The sequence below is a fragment of the Camellia sinensis genome, chromosome 10 (assembly GCF_055761805.1).
Source record: "Camellia sinensis isolate YWXY chromosome 10, ASM5576180v1, whole genome shotgun sequence".
Classification (NCBI taxonomy): Eukaryota; Viridiplantae; Streptophyta; class Magnoliopsida; order Ericales; family Theaceae; genus Camellia; species Camellia sinensis.
Window position 1 is genome coordinate 64,533,243 of NC_138970.1, and position 22,362 is coordinate 64,555,604.

The 22,362-nt window shown below is 35.3% G+C and overlaps 2 protein-coding genes across 5 annotated transcripts; one reads left to right on the forward strand and one right to left on the reverse strand.

Moving 5' to 3' along the window:
* Positions 1 to 259: 259 nt before the first annotated feature.
* On the forward strand, positions 260 to 1,236 carry LOC145800441 (protein GRAVITROPIC IN THE LIGHT 1-like). The gene is made up of 2 exons (XM_082890117.1): positions 260 to 971; positions 1,180 to 1,236. The coding sequence occupies exons 1-2, from the start codon at positions 387 to 389 to the stop codon at positions 1,234 to 1,236; spliced, it is 642 nt and encodes a 213-aa protein (XP_082746243.1). The 5' UTR covers positions 260 to 386.
* Positions 1,210 to 22,070, reverse strand: LOC114277660 (RING/U-box superfamily protein). Of its 4 annotated transcripts, none has more exons than XM_082891553.1 (8): positions 21,574 to 21,780; positions 9,338 to 10,139; positions 7,815 to 7,977; positions 6,544 to 7,293; positions 6,034 to 6,446; positions 2,282 to 2,380; positions 2,062 to 2,199; positions 1,210 to 1,526 (listed from the first exon to the last, which is right to left on the reverse strand). In XM_082891553.1, exons 3-8 carry the CDS (start codon positions 7,912 to 7,914, stop codon positions 1,377 to 1,379), a joined length of 1,650 nt encoding a protein of 549 aa, XP_082747679.1. In that variant the 5' UTR covers positions 7,915 to 7,977; positions 9,338 to 10,139; positions 21,574 to 21,780; the 3' UTR covers positions 1,210 to 1,376. The 4 variants fall into 4 exon arrangements, with proteins under 4 accessions (XP_082747679.1, XP_082747681.1, XP_082747678.1 ...); XM_082891555.1 differs by having other exon boundaries at positions 6,034 to 6,404; positions 21,574 to 21,734; XM_082891552.1 differs by lacking the exon at positions 9,338 to 10,139 and having other exon boundaries at positions 21,574 to 22,070.
* Positions 22,071 to 22,362: the final 292 nt, after the last annotated feature.

A 22,362-nucleotide genomic window follows, 5' to 3' on the forward strand; every position in this document is an offset into this window, starting at 1 on the left:
TCTACTTTTACAAAGACCATTTGACCCCTCAACAACTAGATCACCACAACCTCTAGCTCTTCCTTCACCCTTCACAACCACCGCCACCGTCACCTCCCATCTTCACCCTACCTCTAGTTCCTCCTTCACCCTTCTGTCACCGCTACCTCTCCCATCTTCACCCTAAACATAAGTATACAAGAGTCCGGATCTTCTGCCATACTTTCCTGCAGTGGTTCCTGTCGTGGCCAAAAAACGACGTCATTTTTGACCAACTCTCTCTCTCTCACGCACAGCTATGGAGTCTACTTTCTCTCTCTAAACCAGAGGTGAACTTGTTGAATTCTCTCTCTCTCTATGTATATATATATAGTTATTGAAAGAGGCAAAGTGGAAGGGAATTAGAGATGCCAGAAATGGAAGGTCCGTCAAAGCCACCACAAATCTCCGAAATGTTTCAGAAATTCGCACTCGCTTTCAAGACCAAAACATTCGAATTCTTCGCCAAGGAAGACGCCGAAGAATTCATTACCGATCAGAAGGTCGTTGTGATCAAACCAGACCAAACCCACAAATCCTCTGCTTCAAAACCATCTTCCCCAATTCGAACCATCGATACCCAGTTCGCAGAGACTCTGATTTCTTCCCTTTTCGCTACGATTTCATCGTTTGAAGCTTACTATCTTCAGTTACAGACAGCCCATTCGCCTTTCGATGAAGACCCCATTAAAGCTGCCGATAAAGCTCTGGTCTCTCATCTTCAGAGATTGTCTGATTTCAGGAATTGGTTTAGGAATTTTCGCAAAAACCCCGATTGCATTCTTGATTTCCCAATTGGGTCTTGCTCGGAAGCTCAGGTACAAGAGAATCAGAGCAAGCTTCAGGCTCTGGACACTGTCTTCAATCGATTGCAGTCCGAAATCGACGATAAAGACACCAAAGTGCTGGCTCTAAGGCAAGAGCAAGCTTACTATCTTATCTTCTGTTCTGCGGTTTTCTTTTTTTTTTTTGTTTTTTTACTCCAAAACGACGTCGTTTTGGGGCACTACAAGAAACCCACAGGAAAGTATGGCAGAGGATCTGGACTCGTAAGGTGAGAGGCACTGGTGACCTAGGCGGATCTCTAGCTTTGTTGTAAAAATGCTGCCTACTGCATGTTCAACATTTTAAAATTTTCATCTTTTAATTCAAGTGTGGCAGACAGTACGAACATTAAGAAAGGCTTTAAAATTTGCAGCAATTGGACAAATTGATTGAGACTAACCAAGCATTCCCTTTACAAATTCCATAAAACATGTCCCCCCTTTCCTCCTCCATTTGAGGAATTTCCAGGGATTATATATACAAGAATGAGACCAACCAAACAAACTATAGATCAACTGAAATAAATAATAATGTCATTTCTCTTTCATGTGATCAGCAAGAGCAGAACCTTTGCAGATTGGACACAAGTTCTTCATCTCTAACCATTTCTTGATGCAGTCTACATGGAAATCATGACCACAAGTTTTCAACGTCCCAACGTCATCCATGTTCTTGTACTCCTCCTGTCAAACACAAGTATGGGGTCAGAACCAGTAGTTAGAGAATAAAACAGCTACAAAGGTTCATTTGGGAATTGAATCTTTTAGTAGTTTTAAAAAAGTAAAAAAAATTGAATTACCTTTTTTGACTAATTTAAAAAATTGAATTAACTTTTTGAATAATTTAACTTGTTCCCAAACAAGGCCTAGTCAATTTTTCTTTCTTTTTTTAACTCTTTCAAATTTATGTAAAAATTTACTTTTCAAGTCCATCTAATCTTGAAAGATCTAAAAACTCATTCCCACACCACACCTGCACTCAAGTCCATGTAACATGGAGGTAGCATTGTCGGTACAAGCTGCTTTTTTGCTAAATAGGCCAAAAAGCAAAAGCCTGTCTGGGAAGAGCTAAAAAAGCAACTAAAATGCCAAAAAGTCTACTATCCCACTAACAAAAAATAACTTTTTTAGCAAATCCCAAACCCCGCCTAAGCCTTAACAGCCCAGTCTCCAGCAAACCCAGGGAGAGAGCATTGTCAGCACAAGGTTTAGTTCTTACCAAGCAGATTACACATTTTCCTTCCTCTTGGAATTGATCTGAAGAACAATAAATTGATTCAGTCAAACACTTAGAGATCAGATCTTCTGACACGCCTGTGCTGACACTTCCGATCCTTTCCCCTAGTGCAAGTAGTTCCTACTCATGCCAATAATTTCAGATTAATTGAGAGCTATCGGGAACAAGATAAAGTAAATAGGGGAGGTAAACTGATAGTAACCTCATAGCTCATATTGTCTATGTCTAGCCTCATGTCCCTATGCTGATCAAACAAATTTCTGGACCCATACAAGGCCGAGCGATCCACAATCATAAGGCCCTGCAAAAACATCAAAAACATATATACACATATATATCAGCGACTACTACCAGGTCAAAATCAACATTTCTTGACGTCAGGCATCCCATATCAAACAAATTACTTCAGCTTAAACAATAGATTAAGGTATAAACTTCTAAAAAAAAAAAAAAAACCCAATTAGTATACATTAATGTGTGTTTGGTAGGAGAAAAATTGGATACACACCTAACCTTTAGCATAATACCTATGAAGCACGGGTGCGGGTACGAGTACGGTACGGGTATGAGTGCGGGTATGCCGATACGTCAAAATTCAAAAAAAATATGGTACGGGTACGGCTGCGGTACGCCGATAATTTTTATTTTTATTTTTATTTTTATAATTATGGTTAAAGGATCCAATCTACAAATTAAAATTTAATATCAAAAGTAAAAAGAGAATTACAAAACAAAATATAATTGTCAAATGGTCATAATTAATATCATTTTAAAAATTAAAATTAAAATAATTAAAAATTAAAAATTTGATTTATCATTAAAATGAAATTTTAAATTATTATTATTTTTTTATAATTTTTTTCCCCTTCAAAAGGTTAAGTCTGTGTATAATTTATATTATACTGTATAGAGAGTTTAATTTATATTCATCCCTAGCTTTGTCACTCCTCAAAGATTGTTCAAGCTCTCTGTCGTCGCCACCGCTGTACCCATTGTCGAATCGTCAACATCCTAGATGTTTCAATTTCGGTGGTTTATCTGAGGAGAAGCTGAGCCTGAGGTCTGATCCAACATCTCAAAGATCCAGCATTTTGGTCACGGTGCCGCCTCTCAGGTCTGGTCTTCTCTCTCTTTCGTCAAACCTCACCTATTCTTTCCATTCCTTCATCAGATCTATGTTGAGGAGATATGCTAAGAAGAGAGAGTTGATGTCGAAGACATGGAGATGAAGAGTGTAAGGAGAAACAGAGGGGTGGTGGTGGTCGATCTAGATCTAGATCGAAGTCTACCTGAACCACTGTTGCCGTCTTTCGCTGCCATCTACGGCGAAGAATGAGTCTCCTTCGTTCTTCGACTCCCCTTGCCCTTCATCCACTACCACTACTCCTTCTTGATTCGCCCTCGGTTCACTCTTCCCAAACCCATTCTCCGAACCCATATCTCTCTGTTTCGAACCTATATATATATATTAAAGTTAGGTTAAGTCGGCTTACCCTTCCGTACCCACGGCGTACCCATGCCGTACCCAAATGTACCAAACATACCAGACCCTCTTTGGCCATACCCGGTACGCGTGCAGCCGTACCGGTACGCGTACCCGTACCTGGTACGTACCCGGTACTCATACGGCATTATTTTTGGAGTACCCGTGCTTCATAGCATAATACACAAAATGGTTGTCCGGTGACTTGAAACCATAACCTCAAGGTTATTAGATCAAGATTTTACCATTGAACACATAAACTTCGATCCCAGGAAAATTTTTGACAAGATATTAGCAATTGAATGTTATTTATAATGAAAGAAATATTTTTCCGCAACCTTCAAATGTTATGCAAGAAATAGATGAGCATTCAAGTAATAACAACAACCGTCATCTTGGCAAGGAAAAAAAAAAAATTCTCCACTCAGTTTATAATTCATCTTCGTGAAGTTAATAATCCATCAATATTCCAAGTTTTGTTTCATTAGAGTGCATCTAATAGAAAACCAATATTTAGGACAAAAGTCATACCACAATAATAACTTCATTATCACATCAGGCATCATACAAAGATGGACAAATCTAGATCTCAACAAGCAAAATTCAATCTGGGCAAAGAAGTCATATGTATAGAAAAAATAAAATAATCTTATGGGCACATAAGGATCACAATCTAATTGTGTTCCCCATTGTTATGTCAATCAGCTGGGAAACAAGAACGTCTTAAAAACATTACGGGAATCCCAAAAAAAAAAAAAAAAGATTTGTAAAATCACAAAAACGTTTGCAAATATAAGCTAAGGCTCATCTATGCATTATTAAGCCCAAAAATTGATTAATTGAACATGTTTTGAGGTCTATTCATCTATTCATATAAACACAAAAAGAGTAGAATAGGAAAGTAGATGTTATGCAAACCGAAATTGTTAAAATACACTGTTATCGAATGCAAGGGTAAACTATTCTAAAATGTGTTAGGTCCAAACCAATTGACATCTAGAAATTGGTTGGATAATAAATGCACGGGGAAATGTTATAAAGGTCTATTTTCAACAAATATTAATTCAGAAAAATGTTGAGACAAAGATCAAAAAAATAAAAAATAAGAAGAAGAAGAAGAAGAAGAAGAAGATGACAAAACTGACACACACACAAAAAAAGGGCTTAAAGGATCACCTTTGGGAAGGCAGGGAGATTCCATTCCAAGGACAAACATAAGGAAGTACAGGTTGAAGCAGTGTTATAAAGGTCTAGTTTCAACAAATATTAATTCAGAAAAATGTTGAGACAAAGATCACATAAATATTTAAAGTTAAAAAAATAAATATTCTCAGCCTCTAATCTACCATTGGTCGCTCAAGCGTCTCCTCTTCCTCTTCTTCTTGTTTCCTCTCCTATTCTCTTTTCTACTTTCCTAGATTCTTGTACAAATCTAAAGAGAAAATTTCCAACCTTGTATTATTTTCTTACTTAAAAAAGGATTAAGAAATCAAATATAAATTTTATCAGAGATTCCTAATTGGCATAAACATAACTCACTCTCTCAATGTGCTTCAATTGATTTCTGTGTCTTTCAAGGGAAAAAACTCTGGAATTTCATCTTCTCCACTTTTTTCATGTCGATTTCCAAGAAACATTAGATGTTTCAGTTTTGGAGTAAAAAAAACAAAAAACAATCCTAGGCCACGATTATTTTATCATGCCCCAGGATCAAGCAAGAGCAGAAGTGTAAAAACTGAAATTTTTGAAATGACAAGAGTCAAGAGAGGACTCCTTCCTTGCCCATGTCAATATCCTTCTTTAAATTCCTCTTACGTATAACAGATTTCAGCCTTTAATCATATAAAAATAGGTGTATTTTAATTGTTCAGGCCCGGAATCATTCCTATGGCCCTAGGATAGGAAAAGAGTACAAATAGGGAAGCAAAAATGGTCTTCCTTAGGGGTGCCCACCAATCCACCCTCCCAAAATTAGAACATATGGACTGGGCAAATTTGTTCACTCTCTCTGGTGCACTGGAAAAAAGAGGAGCCCGCCCCCAAAATCAGATTAATCTGCCTCTCATCAAATTTATACGTCTTGTGGACGGATTAGGTCCCCTACATGGCTAGATCACACCTTTAAAATATGTCACATGACTAGCCCACCATACTTGCATCTTTTCTTTCTTTTCTTTTAAGTTAGTTTGCTGATATGCTCAGTCTACAAATTCAAAATAGACAAACACTGACTCATTATTCTGCCCCCTTGAACTATTGTAGTCACCAGTTTCTCACTAAGGCTTCCTTCCATGAAGAGAAATCATGCAGGCATATTACTTAAGCACTCTTCCATTTTCAGAAAAATGATGGTAGCAAACCACTGAAAAATTATGTGGCATGTGACTGGTGAAAAGCTTGTGATTGCATTGACTTTAGAGAGGCTACTGCATCTACCAATTGATAAGTTCCTTAAGAAAGACAATGCATACCTCAGGTGCCAGTCTACTACGGAGACCTGCCTCATCAGAAAGTGATCGGTATCTATCACTTGATATCCTTGTTCTTCCACTTCGGTCACTGTTACGCCATCCTATGGTGGACAATGGCCTTGGATGTCTGGATGAATAACTTTCTGCAACTAACTGCAACCCCTCATCTGAAGCTGGTGTGTGTCCCAAGTGCAAATTGCTCGAAGAAGCTTCTCTAAAAGTTGGGGCAGATCTTTGTGTATAATTGCTTCTAACTCCCCTCACAGAGTGGTTTGAAGTCCCTTGCAAATTTTGAGGTATAGGAGTTCTGCTTGAAATCATATCGTTATGATACCCCCCAATCTCTACAGCAGCACTAGTATTACTGCTTCCTATAATAAAGTGGTTTGTCTCATGACTGAAAACATTAGCATCTGCAATTTGCACATGCGAACACACCAAAAAATAAAAAACTTCAAGAAAAATGGGAAACATAATACAAGGACACAAACATAGACAATAGAAACTAACCTGGAAGTGGAATCCTCCCATGAGCAACAGGAGACATGTGAATATGGCTCCAGTCCTGTATTGGCATATTAGAACTCTGACCCATAAGCTCCACTGACCCAGAGTGATCAGCAAAGTTGCCAGTTGTATATGAATGGTGTGAAGGATTGCCTGACAAATGGGTCCTAGCTAGATTGGTTTCCAAATCAACTGCAGCTCTGCTTCTCACATTCCTCAGAGTAGCCTCACCCCCAATCGAGAGGCTGTTGCCTCTATAACTAGAGCCGATGGTAGTGCAATCCCAAGGTGCATGATGAGAATCAGTATTCGGTTTTTCCTGCCATGTGTCAGAGGACAAATCGGGCGGATTTCCAGAATTATAGTATCCACTTGAACTGCCTCTCTCACAGACTGCAGGAACACTGGGGCTTTTTCGCTTGTATGTTCCTCTTCCATTGGTCATTGTAACATCAACAAAACCACCTTCAACTCCATGAAATATTTGTCCCCCATAATCGGATGAGGAGGCATGATGTGCGTAATTTTCAGGGGCCATAGAGAAGCTTCCAGCAGCAGATGGAAGTAGGAAAGGATCATGAGATGGACCTGAAGCATCAGTTTGAAAATGTGGCACTTCAATGCTATGACTTGAGGAAGGAAACCCGTTTGACCTTGGAGCAGGATTCCAGTGAGAAGCATAATGTACGCCATCTATGGACATATTTTCAACAGGATAAACAAGAGAACTGTTTTCGTCAGCTCCAGACCTTGCTGCAATAAAAAAATAGACAAGTACGAGCATTAGTCGATATAAAGAGTTATCTAAGTGTAAATTACTCTAAGTCGATCATGACTAGATTTCCTCGTGTTTGTATGGATCATTTCAAGTTCTTCAGTTACAGTCAGAGCACACTGCATCAAGGCACAAGGATGGTCCCAATTTTACATAAAAGAGAAAGTTACTACTTTTGTAACTGCCTTGCCAAGTACAATGCAATGAGTGAATCACTCAACTACCATTATGAGGCAGCCTAACAAATTTATCAGCCTATGCAGGGGCTAAAGCCACATCCTACATTACAAAGGCATGCTTACAAGGTGAGGCCAAAGTTCCATCAGAAACTGCTATGAGTTACAATCCATGCATGCATGGAAATGGAACATTTCTTTTCTATTGTTTTGTATATCCTTTTATGGTATATGATCATGATTAGTAGGACCCTAAAAATCATAGCAACAGGGGGATAGCAATGGATATATGAGAAAGAGAAACAGATTGAAAGATTCAATACCCAAATGGCAGTAAGGTTGCTCTGGATGCACATGATTCCAGCTCTGATCATTGTCAGCCTCAAACATTTGCGCTGTGTTAAACACCTGTCTATGCCCCATATGTCACCTTAATGTTCAGGGTAATTTATGTTCTGAAGCCTCAAAAAGTAAGAAAAACACGACCTGCTCATAAACATAATCCCAAAGATCAAAGTCATTTTCGTAGAAATGCCTCAAGAAGGCAAGATAAGTGTATGCTCCCAAGACTCCATTGTATTTATCACTACAAATGCAATAGCTCTATTGCAAATAGGACATGTCTAATTGAAATCTGCCACTAAAAGCAACAGTAAAACGTCCACACACATTATCTTGTACGTGTAAGTTGAAAAAAAATCCTTAATAAGAACCATAAAAATATACTTATAAACAGGTTAAAACTTCCTTATTGAATGCTATCTTCCAAAGCAGATTTTTGGTGTCCAATCTAATGTCTCAATCCTGTTTCATATCAAAACTCTCCCCGAGCTATATATATGTCACGCATGGATACATTATTGTGTACCAATATAAATAGTTACAAATAATATTATCTGAATGATCAATAATGCTTCTCACCTTCAACTAAATCCTTCACATCAAACATAAGTTGTATCGAGCATAAGTAGATCACAACATGTTGCCACAAGATGACCTGTTTAACCCTTTAAAGAGATTGATCACGGCATTTTCATAGTATTATAGATCTCAATGATCAATAATTTTTCCCACTAATAATACGTCGTGTTAGAGAGAGAGAGAGACTCCACAATTCTTCCATTAACTTAATGACTCCTACAGGTTGATTAGGCTGGCTCACCATGGTTAGATCCAAATGCCTCTAATTAATTTAATAACCTCCATATCTTACTACAATCAAGAGAAGAAAAAAAAACCCAATTCAAATATCACACAGCTTCTCAAGAATTCAGAATTAGAAGTTACAAGGGTACAAATAGAATTACTCAAAGAAAATCCAAGAATGACATGCAAATTAGAGAAGAAGCATATCAACAAATAGTAAAAACAAGCAGCCATTCCATACATTTGCAAGACTCAACAATTTTTAAAAGAATTCAAGAGCCATTCACAATCCTTGGAATATAATGAATATAGTCTAAGAATACTACCACACTTTAAAGACAAACATTTTTTAATTTTATTAGGATCTCTACATGGGTTGGAAACCCAACACAACAAAACCAATGTAGTGGACAAAAAAAAAATAAAAAATATCAAGAAAAGCTGATTAAGGAGAACATAGTCTAACATATGTCCAACAAGCATCAAACTAAAACTACAGGAACAACACCATATCCACTTCTAAAAATGGATCTACAAACACCAATTCCACCCAACACACACAACTCAGATAAAGAAAGTAGCCACCTGCCACTGCATTGATATTACCCCTTTCCCCCCTTCCCAGATGAAAAGGTGTGGATAGTGTGGAGAGGTAGTGGTGATCTGAGAAGATGGTAGGAACACAATTGGCAATGGATACCTGTAGGTGGAGAAGGAGAGAGCCAAGGCAGCCCTAGCAAAAAAGAGGAGATGGCAGTGGAGATACTTCTGATCTTGCCAAAGGATAGTTGGAGAAGGCTTGATGAAGATAAACGGAGAGACTCCCTTTTATAGGACAGATGGCCTAATCCCCTTGGGATCCCTGCCATCATATGTTTGTCCCAAGATTTCCTGTCCTAGGGATCTCCAGGACAAGGATCTATGCCACAGGATCTCCAGGACAAGGATCTATGCCACAGGATCTCCAGGACAGGGATCTCTACCGCGTAATCTCTTGTCCTAGGGAACTCCAGTGCAAGGAGTCTTTTGTGCACATATCCTCTTTGTCTGACAAAGAGTGGAATTTCTTACCACAGCAATACAATGTTAAATGTCTTTGGTCAACGCCTCTCTCTCTCTAAGACTGGTCAAGAAGGGACCGCCCCAAAGGATGAGTCAAGTAACCCTGACAATCTATTGACTCTAGCCTCCAAGTCACAATCCTCCAATGATCCCGTTCGAGAGTCCAGGCCATACTCCCAGCTTGCTTTGGGTTTGGCCAAGTCCTTTGGTCAATCCCTTTAAGAAAATTTGTTACAGGAGATTGGTTACAGGAGATCCATGGTAGGAGATTTGGCAATGGAAATCAGTTTGTCCTGTCCTTGGTCGTTTGGAGCTAACTGAAGAGGTGTGTGGAGATTCACTATTGGCCAACATGTAGCCCCAAGAGGCACCACATGGCACCAACTAACCCACAAGGAGATGACATGGTGGTGCCATTTAATGGAGACGGACACATGTACCTACAAAAAGCACAAGATTATAAATAAATAAATATGTAAAGGACCAACTCTATAAAAGTTCTTACAAGTATCCCAAGCACGCTAAAATCCCCAAAAGACCAAGTCAATAGCTTATCTATGACAAACTCAATCCTAACTAGTTTGGATTTGGCAATAAAAACCCACATAAAAGATGCATAATTGAATTAAACAAATCAAAAATATTAACGGGGAAAAATTCCTCGAAGAAAATGTGACCAAAGGAGTATAGAAGAGCATAGTTGTCAAATCGAGAATCATAAATACGACAAAGTAATAAATAAAAAAATATATATATATGTTAAAACAATCGTCTATATGAAAGAAAATAAAATAAATTAATTTTGGCACATATAAAAATATAAGGACATGATTACGACATCTAAATTGGAAGACATTGCCTACATAGCAAGATATTGTTCTCTCTCAACATCCAAAAATGGACCAATAATATAAATCCTAAATAGAGTTGAATAAGAAGAAAATTTGAGTGAGCAGCCTTTAGTGGAAACCTAAGAAACTTTAAAATGTGTATTTGCATATTGTTTAGAAAAAGTTTAAACAAATTGCGGAACCCCTGCGTCTGACTGTCCAAACCCATATCATATTGAACCAAGTTTATTCCACCAAAGTAAAAATAGATATTTTATAGGTGCAAGTTATTTTATCCTCAATATCCTTAGAAGATGAGTTTTAACAATGTTTATTAAATTATAGGTGCAAGTTATTTTATCCTCAATATCCTTAGAAGATGAGTTTTAACAATGTTTATTAAAAGACAACGTGAAAACAAGGGTGAAGAACTTGTCAGGTTTGATTAGATCCAACCAGGTCCTATTAAACTCTCTTATTGCCATTAAAACACCAAATCATGCAAAAGTATCGGTTATTTTCGTACTAACCACTCTTTTAGAAGTATGTCTCACACACACACACACACACACACACAAAGTAAAAAAGAATCGAAAGAATCACAATCATAAATAGAATTGTAAATCACGTGACTCACTATCAATGTTCTCAAAATAAAAATTTGCTTCAATCATCTATGCATGAATCGTGAATCGTAAAATTCTAATAACTATCTAGAGAAGGATTACGCTTCTGATTTCGAAAAAAATGGAGAATCGAGAGGGGGGGGGGGGAGAGGGGGAGGAAGGAACACGATGATATAACCATAGAAACAACTGAGGCACCATGAGATTGAGATAAACGATACAACGAGAAAACAAACTAGCAAGAGATATCTCACCCCTCCAAACACCACCCAAAAACAAACTTGATCCCCATTTCCCAAATTAAACCGAATGAATTGGGAGAACCGTGAAAGTCTTTGGGAAATGAATTTCCACAGTGGAGAAAGAAAATGTTGTGATAAAATATAGAAGTAGAAATTGAAAGAAAATATTTTTTTTGCCACAAAAAAAAATGCCTCATGTGAGGGTCACATGACAATTTGCATTAGGTAATTTAACACCAAACTAACGGAAGGGCCAAATTGCAACTTGACCAAAAAGTGCAGGGGATTGACTATTACAATTGAAAAATGAGACCAAAATGGTTTTGATGTGAAGCGCAAGGGTCCAAAGTGTAATTTACCGCCAAATCAAATACACATACAATACTTCACCACTAAAAGCCCATGTCTTGTGAATTCATAACATTGGGATAGTTTTCCTACGAAGCATTAGGGAAAGAATTTTCCAACATCAAGCTTATCAACCAAAAAGGAAAGACTACATTAACAAATCAAAATTGAAAAGAAGGATAGAAAACTTCCTTCAAAGGTCATTCAATTATTATTATTCTCCTATATTTCATATTAAGATAATAGCATTGTTGTAGAACCAGAACAAGGAGGAAGGAGAATTTGAATTATTTGCCCAAAGCGGAAGCAATAGAGGGCTAGGCGGGGGAGAGATGGAGGAGCGAGGGCACATAGAAACCTAAGATTGAGAGTGGCTAAGGAAGCGTTTATTTATTTATATTTAAAGGTATAATTTATTGCATTTCTTATTTTTTATTTTATTTTTCTTTCCAAATTATGCAAAGATTAGATTTGTACCCAATCTACTCCTCCCAAACCGCCCATCTAACGGAGACTAAACTAGGTGCACTTTTTAGTTGAAATATATATATATATATATATGCCTACAAAACACTATAAGCATAGTAAATCCTAATTGCGAAAGTAACAACACATCATTGATGACATATATTTTTACTTCCCACTCCTCATGAAACCCACATTGAAAGATCTATCAAAAAATATACATTCTTTCATTAGTAAGAGCAAAGCTAGATCTATCAAAAAATCTACATCCTTTCATTACTAAAACCAACGCCAATTATAGGATAAAAATGCGTTCTATAAAAGTTTTTTTTGCAATTCATATGTTTAAGTAGTCCCATGCTAGTCATAACCATGATTCTATCTGGACGGAAATGTCATTCTAGAAAGATTCCTGCTCTGAACCACAAATCATGTTTCATGAGCCAAAATGTCACCCCAAGTAGGCGATTCTTGCAACTAAGAATTCAGCCAAAAGAGAAACAATAATACAAAAGCTTTCAATTATCAAGCATCCAAATCAATCTAATTAAAATCTATACACGAGCATTATATATAGTCATAAGTACTACCTACTTAGGAAACTAGATAATGAATAAATATAATTCTACTGAAGCCATAATTTCTAATTACATTAATATTCCTATATTCTTCAGCTTATCTTCATCCAATTCATTTCTGATCCCCATCATTTCAAGCATTTTTTCCGAGGTATAAAATTTACAAACCCTATGTTATTGTCAGTCTCTCTAGGTAACAATAATCATGAAAAAAACAGCCTGCTCTAAAAATCAACAAGCATTTCCCTCACACATGAATTGTCAAAATCATCATCCCCACAGCTTGAACAAGAAATCAATGATTTAATTAATGCACTGCATAGTATTAATTCGATTGGAAAGGATGAAGAATATCAGCTCTAACAAACTTTCAACAACACATTGACATTCTGATGAGTGCCACAAAGCGAGGAAATAAATTAGGATCAATGATTCCCAAAAAAAAAACAAAAACAAAGGAAAGAGACCAATTGAATATTTTACGTTCTGCCATAGCATGAAGGTCACTAAGCAAGAAAACACCATGTCTGTGTGCATGAATAAATACCACTAATGCCTCAAAATCCAACAGGACAAATAAGCTATCATTGTGAAACTTCATTACATAATCACACACATTCATAGCCGTATACATATCCTTAAGCAGAGTTTTGGCCTCAATGTGAAATCTATTTTCATGCATCAAGTACCTGTTATCGCTTAGCAGAGAGAGAGAGAGAGAGAGAGAGAGAGAGAGAGGAGAATACGCATTACAGCTTGTAGATAAAAACTTGTGCATAAAAAATTAAAAAAACCAATTGAACAGAACTATCAAGTCAGAGCACCAAATGAGTATAACCAACAACTGCATTCATTGCAACTGCATTCATTGCTTGAATTTGCAAGCATTCTGTAACTCCATCCAATTTCCACATCTTAAGAGAAAAAATAATAATAATGATTTACAACATAATGAAATAAATGTATTATGAGAAGAACCGTAACAGTTGGCTTAACTCTAAAGAATAAGGTAGTTACAAGGCAGCATTTGCCATTGTTGCTTGGTGATACAAACCAAGAGACAGATAAAAAAACAACGCTCAATCAGCACACATGAATGTGTGTCTGGGAGGGAAAAGATTGGGTACACACCTAACCTTTAGCATAGTGCACAAACCAAGAGACATAGATGCAAGCTGAAAATTTCAAAAGGAATCACAGGGAGCCAATAAGCTTCTCAGTGAAGAAACATCCTTAGATCCAACTAGGGGAGAGAGAGAGAGAGAGAGAGACTCCATCAGACTGATTGCCAATAATACCAACATCAAACGGAAATCAACTTTCCTTAAACTGCATGCACTCCATCTCACTAGTTTAATCATTATGGCATTCTAGTGTATCTCCAATTACCATGAAAATTACATCAGCCAAAGGGCATCAAGCCTCATACTTCACCTTACAAAAATTACAACATAAAGAAAAGAATAAAAAAAGAAAAAAGAGAAACACCTCCTTCCACAAATTTTGATAGTTCCCTAACTCCATTTGGTTAATAATATTAGTAATGTAACTACCACCTAACCCAACATAAGGAAATATATTGGAAAAACTTTTGGGATCACTTTGGATTGCTAAATGTACCATGTTTCAAAATGTGCGTTCCAAAACGTAATTTGCTAGAGTAGTAGTGTTTTCTGGTAACATTGATCAAAAGCTCTCAAGCATTGCTACATCAGATCATCAATAGACTGAATGTAATGAATCATCACCTGGCACTCTTTCAATTTGAACTACATGACCCTTGCCAATCACCAGAAAGACCAAGTTCTTTTACACAAGCTCATGCTGCAGTAAAGATTCCCAACCTGGAGCATGTTATTGGCTCAACCCAAGGTTCTGAAAAGCGGTTGCCAAGGTTCTAAAAAGCGGTTGCGGTCGCCGTAACGGTGGCGGTGGCGCCGTTGCGGTTGAGGGGTGTAAAGGCCGTAGCGTAACGATTGCGGTAACCAAAACCGTGAATGTTTTTATTTTTTGCACAATTTGAAAAAAACTTACCGATACGCATATTTTTTTTTTCCATGATCATATTTATTGGGTTTAAAATAAATATTGATCAATTTTTGTAAATTTTTAAGTATGATCCAATATATTTTATATTTTTAAATCACTATAAACTGAGTTTTTTACATTTTATTTTAATAATTAATGACTTTATATTATACAAAAAATCAATCACTAACTATTATATATAAGATAAACGATGACAAAAGTAAGAGAATAAATAAGAGCCTAAATATATATATATACATATTTTAACCAAGCCAAATAGATAATGACCACACCTATTATTATTATTATTATTATCAAATAATATATAGATAGACAAACACAAACAAAATGGTTGAATAATAGCAGCTGAATAGAATAGTATAGGTATTACAGCTTCAACAAATCAATAACATGTTCATCTTCCCTCTTCTCTCTCTCTATCTCTTGCTCCTCCATTTTCTCTCTTTATCTTCCCTCTTCTCCCATTTTTAGCTTTTTTTTGTCTGTTTTTTCGAAAGAAACAATTTGGAACCGTTACGTAACAGTGCGTAACAGGCCGTTACGACTGTTACGGCACCGTTACGACCGCTACGGCCGACACACCTGTGAATCTCAATCACACTGCAAAAGCGGCCGTAACGGGTGGCGGTAACCACTAAAACTGTTACGTAACGGTTGCGGCCGCTTTTTAAAACCTTGGCTCAACCACAAATCTGACTATTGTATAAATGGGATTTTCATGTCATAACATCTCCTTAAAACTCCAGCTTCACTAGATAATGATCTCCAACAGCACATAATAACCACCTATGGGCTAATCACCGAGAACTATCCTGCAGTGAACTCTTTGCAGCACAATAACACTGAATCAGTTAATTTATAAGTGAGCCCACATTAGTTCCCCCACTCATTAAAGCAAAAGTAATCTAACTTCCAAGATGGAAAACAAAGATCAGAGAAACACAAGTTTTGGAAGCCATGGAATCTCCAAAGTGTATTAGAAACTAAAATAAGATATAAATTGTACCAGACATTTCTTATCAAGGATGCCACTAAATACTAACTATACTCGGTGTGCCACAAATTTAACACTGATAATAAAGAATCGCAAGATTCTAAGGCTTCACACAATCCTCATATAAAACTGCAATGTTTTTACAACAAAATTGAGTTCTCTAAAAACAATTAAATTCCACAGAACAAGGTCCTAAGATAATTCTGCAGCTTTATTAACAAAGTATCCTAAAGTTTGCTCTCCCAATATAAACGCCAACATATAAGACACCGCAACCAGAGCAGATGACTATAATGAAACTTGATGAGCACACCGAACTTCAGACTCAAATCTGTTCGTCAGTTGTCCAAATTACCTAAAGGGCCCTGCAATACCATTTGCAATTCAATGCTGTTAAAGAAGCAATGCTAACTATTATATCCACCAAATTTAGTGTCCTATATATGGCCAGGGACTATATAACCAAAGTTTCCAAAACTAATCTGCAACATGGCATTAGAAAAACAAAAAAGGGCAGAAAATCAAGTTTTGTACGCAACCAAAGCCATGGTACCACACAGTGAAAAGGCTCAACAAAAATACACAAGAATTTCTTAAAAAACACCTTGGGATGGAGAAAGTGGACAAAACAGACTTGCATTTCCAGAGTATAAAAGATGGGTTCCTTTTGAAAACACAAATTTGTCAGATAGGAGAGAAGAGGAGGAGGAGGAGATAAGGTCCCAGTATCAAGAATTCTCACCTGCAGATGTAAAGTAATTATGCCCTCATTCCAAAGCCTCCATATTAACTAACGTTCATTACAATTACAAGAGATGTGAGCAAGAATGATACACCATCAGAGTCCCCACACCTCAAAAACTCAACTCAACAAAGCCTTAGACCACACCCATTAGGGCCAGTTATATGTATCCTACTACGTCTCCAGGGACATATCCTCCATTTAATTATACCAGCATCTGAAAACCAGCATGATAATAACCATCTAAACCTAGTTTCTGGAAATGTAATCTAGAGCAGTGCTAGCACCAAGAGTATGTATGTACCTTGGTGAAAAAAATCAACCAAAAAAAAAACCCACAGCAAGATGATATTACCCAAAAAAATACAAAAAATGACTTGGCTGTAAAATGGCACTTGTGCCATAACAAAGATGATAATAACAATTTAGATTATTTCCTTCCATAAAATTATAATCTTGGTCACTTAACATACAACTTAAATAAACTTTCATCAATTTTCAAAATCCACACATAATGAGGAATTAATCATGGTAATTCAATGCATACAAACCAACACTGCATCAGTGTCCTAAAAAGAACATTAATGTCATCTAGACGTCAAATACATAGACAAGTTATACATATTTGGTAAATGATAGAAACATACAACACAGAAATTCCAAAAAAAGGGCCCCAATTCAAAGTCACCAGGAAAGATGAGGTTCATTAATTTATAGGCCAACACCGTAATTTAAAATAGAAAACTAGATCCTAACAAAAGAAGAAACTAAATATTTATTAAGTCCTAATTAAAAATAAATAAACACAAATATTAAATACATAAAATTATAGTTATATAATTGTAATACCAAAATGGGCACATGCATTTTCCTCATCAAACCAGACCTCTTCCATAATTAGGGAGGGGAGAGCTAAGAACAAAGGGAAGACAGTGAGGATGTTGGCTTCTTTGGGCATGATTTGGATAATTTGGGTGAAAAACAAAGTTTTGAAAAGCGGTTGCGGTCACCGTAACGGTTGCAGTGACGTCGTTGCGGTTGCAAGGTATAAAGACCATAGCGTAACGGTTGCAGTAACCTGAGCCGTGATTTTTTTTTATTTTTCGCACAATTTGAAGAAAACTTACCGATACCCTTTTTTTTTTTCTCTTCAGAATCGCATTTATTGGGATTTAAAATAGATTTTGATCAATTTTTGTTACTTTTAAGTATGATCCAATATATTTTATATTTTCAAATCACTATAAAATGAGTTTTTTACATTTTATTTTAATAGTTGAGGACTTTAAGAATAATTGATTTTAAATGTTTACAAATTATTTTTGACCAATACTTACTTAAATGAAATGATTATAAAAATAGAAATTGTGCCACAAATAAAAATTATTTTTGAGGCATTTTTTAAGACAACACTTTACAGCTAACTAAATAAAAAATATTTACAATTAAATATTAAATAAAATGATTATAAAAATAAATACAACTGTTTATATATTTTTTATTTTACATGTTAATGTAATGAAATAAAAAAATTATAAAAAAAATTATAAAGGAAAAAAATTCATTTGGGTTTGGATCACTTGAGAATTTGTTCTTTTTTTTTGGTAAACTTTTTTTTTTTGGGGGGGGAGGGGGGAGGGGGGAGGAAGCAATTTAGAATATTGTAAAATGGTGTAACAGTGTGTAACAGACCGTTACGGCCGATACATAACACCGAAACGACCGTTACACATGTGAATTTCCGTCACACTGATATAGTGGCGGTAATGGGTGGTGGTAGCCACCACAACTATTACATAACGGTTGCGGCCGCTTTTTAAAATCTTGATGAAAAGGAATTAAAAGGTTTTTAATGGTATGGAGAAACCAATTATAGGTCGGTAAATTTATTGATCCTAGACATGTACCTTGAAAAAACTAAAAATTAATTTGGTTTAAAAAATGGGAAAAAAAATAAATAAATAAGTAAAATCATTATTTTCACATGGTTTTATCTTTTGGGGGTAGAAATAAATTTTTAAAAAAATAAAAATATCTTTTAGGTGTTTAATAGTGTCACACTAATTTCTTCTCTTTTTTTTCAATTTCTGAAAACAGATTCTAAAAATGAAACCAAACAGAGCCCATATTTTTTGTTTAGTTACCATGGAAAATTGGGGAGAAAATTCACAAATTTTTTCTTGATCTTTGGATTAGAAGTGGCACAATCTTTTCTTGAAGGGAAAGCTAGGGGAAAAGCATAGAGTGTGTGGGCTTAGCTCTTTTATGGGCAAGCTTTTTCTAAGGAACTTCATTTTATATGGCTCATAAATGTAAAGCATAAAGCACATAAACCCAAATGACATGTGATAAGAAAGGTTGATTTCCTCTTCCAGACCTGCCAATTTGCCATTTAGAGTAACCACAAGATATCTAGTCATATGGAAAGATGGATGATTGCTTAAAATAAGTCGAAGGTTTTCAAATTCATGAGTGCAAATGTTATTGTGGTATTGTCATTCAAATGATTTTGGAAATTCAGGGAAGAGTGTGAAGTTAGTGAAGACACCATGATTTCATTTTCAGATGAATGATCTCTGAGCTTCCAGGGCCATAAGCATTTGACAAAGTAATGAAATTATGAGTACAAGATAATGACAAAATTTTACTAGTTGGCATGAGATCCAGCCATTAAGGCCTTGTTTGGTTTGTGTTTCCCAAAAAATTTTGGAAAAAATTCTCTACAAATAAGTTTTCAAAAGTAATCAAATCAAACAAATTTTTCCAAAAAAATTTCCCAAAACTTGTTTGGTTTACAAGTTTTCCAAATAAATCTCTCTCTCATACACATCAAATCAATCACTTTTTTCAAAATTCTCTCTCAAAATAATTTTCCAAAACATCTTTTGAAAAAAACCAAACCAAACAACTTTTCGTACTTTTTATCTCTAAAACTCATCTCCCAAACTCAAACCAAACATACCCTAAGATTTTGTTTACTAGATTTCTCCATAAAAGAATGCATCATCGGTACAAATAAATGCCAGGTATATTAAAATTTTCTACTCATCTTTGCTTATCTATTGGCTGTAATAGCAATCTTGAATTACTAGAAAAATCAAACACTTGAATTTTGGGTGCTAGGTATATTAAATATTTCTACACTTGAATTTTGCTTATCTATTGACTGTGATAGCAGCCTTCAATTACTTGATAAATCAAACACATTATTTTCAGCTTAAACAAGGATTGTGACAATCCAGTGCATCGAGTTATCACCGTAGTATAGTTTTTTAATGCTTCTAGCATAATTCATCATTAAGAGTATGTATTCCCAACTAAGAACGTTGTCACAATACACAGAAATGATTGGAATTTGGATTACTATGCCCTTGGCATGCACATATTAGAGGTCCTTCAGTTGAAGAGGAGGTAGCAAGACATGGATTTCCTCAATCAAATTGTGCCAAAGCCTGAGATAGACAGTGGCTACTGAACTCTTGACCAAATTGGATCAAACATACCCAAATCTGTATATGGCTGCCTTTATTATTCACCACCTGTGATTAATTGCTGTTTATCACTACTTACATTTCCTGCCCATTTCTTACCAAATTTTTAACTAAAAGAATGAATTATCCCTTGCTAAAGCATATAACCATATTATTATTCTTAGGGTCAGATTAGGATGTTCTTTAACGCAATCAAAACCACTCACTTTTCAATATTAACAACAAAACCAAACCATGTCAGATGATGGTGGTCAGGGAAGTTAAAGACCACGGTTAATATCATAGTTGTGGTGTACAACAACAAACAGCACAGTCAAATAGGCAGTTGATTTCCAGTTCAGTATGAAGTTACAGCATTCTATAAAAACTTCATACTGAAAATTACAACTTATGCAAATTACATATATCTATGATTACACCTGTTTTGATCAACTTAAACCAAAAACGACACAATTTCTGCATTTAGTATGCTAATTCGCTCTCCTATTTTGTACAATTTGGCTGAGAAAGCAGTTTAAGAGATAAGACACAAAGCAGCACTGCCAAAACTGATCTTAATTTTGGCTCAAAGATTATTGCTTGAATTCATATGACCAGTGTAATCAACAAACCAAACAATCAAAATGAAACAAATTTATAGAAGATGGAACCATCAACACAATTGTGATAAGATAAATAAGAGAAACACTTGGTATCCCCTAAACCAAGACCATCAGCCTCAATCTTTTACTAGAAATAATGCAAATTTGCTCAAACCCTGAACTGAAGTTATAATTTGTAAGTTCTACTGCTCTAGTATAATAAAGAATACTTTTAGCCAAAAAGTCGAAAAACTATTAAAAAAAAACTATCATCTCTACGTTTTTTTGCACATCTTTTAATAAAATAAAACTATCATCTCTACGTTTTTTTGCACGATCTTTTAGTAAAATGCCAAAAAAAAAACACTAAACAGTCAATTCTCAAAACAACCCTTAATTCAACCCAGCAAAGATATTAACTTTAGTCAGTACTACTACTATTTAAATCCAAAAACAAGAGTTAGCAAATCAGGGCGGAATCAAATATGCACGTCAACAATCACAAACCCAAAATGGTTATCTGATTCAACTCCATTATACAAACAAAAAAATTAATATTTATAAATAATAAAAAAAAGACAACTGACACAACCATCATCATTATCATCAACTCAATCAAAGGGGAAAAAAAAAACTAGTCTTAAAACAGGACGAACACACACACACACACACACACACATATATACATCAAACCCTCTCACGCTACACAGAAACGAAGATTGTCAAAAGAAACCATTGATCAACCAAAAATGCAAATCAGAATGAGAAAATATATAATGATCATACAATCGATGAACAAATTAAACAAGAACACAATCGAATAAAAAGGCACATAAAAAATTATATGAAAAAACATGAAATTTCACAGTAACAGTTAATGAAAGGATGATCGGTGACGATGGTGGAGATTTCTACTGAAAAATCATACCTTTGCAGAGGCCGATTACTCGTAAACGATCAACTCGATACACAGAGACAGGTATCTGTTTCTGTATATCTTCTATCTAGAGAGAGAGAGAGACAGAGAGAGAGAAGAAAGTAATTTCAGGGGAGAAAATGGTGAAATCACAATATAAAATATGGCCCTGTTTGGCAAGTTGGGTTTTAGTTTTTTGGGATTGAAATGGATAAAATAAAATAAAATAAAATAATTAATAAGATAAAATGTTATATTAAATTTATAATTATTTGATTTTGTTTTTTTTAATAAAAAAAAATCTAATATTTAACCTAATATTTTTTTTAATATAAAAATTTTAATTTATTAAAATAGTAAAATTTAAAATTTTAATCTATTAAAATAGTAAAATTTCCAAGCAAAGAACATCAACCTGTTCGATTGAGTTGGGTTGGGTGCTTTTTGCCTTGTTGTCTACAAAACAAGTATTATAAAGAAGATGTGAAATTGGTTGGACCGCCCACCGTTAATACAAAATTATTTTGGTATGTATAATTCATTTTCTTTTGATTATTAATAAATTTTGACTTATTTAAATATAAAAATATATTAGGAGGTGACCATCGGCCTAACTTAATTTGATATTTTTAAATTATAAAAAAAATTATTTTGCCTATAAAACTTGAGCTGAATTGAGATTTTGTGCCAATTTAATACTTGGATTGTAGTTGGGATAAAGAGTTTATAATCCAATTCAACTCAATCCGCCCATTTATAATATATTAATTATAGTTTAATATTATTTTAATTATAAAATAA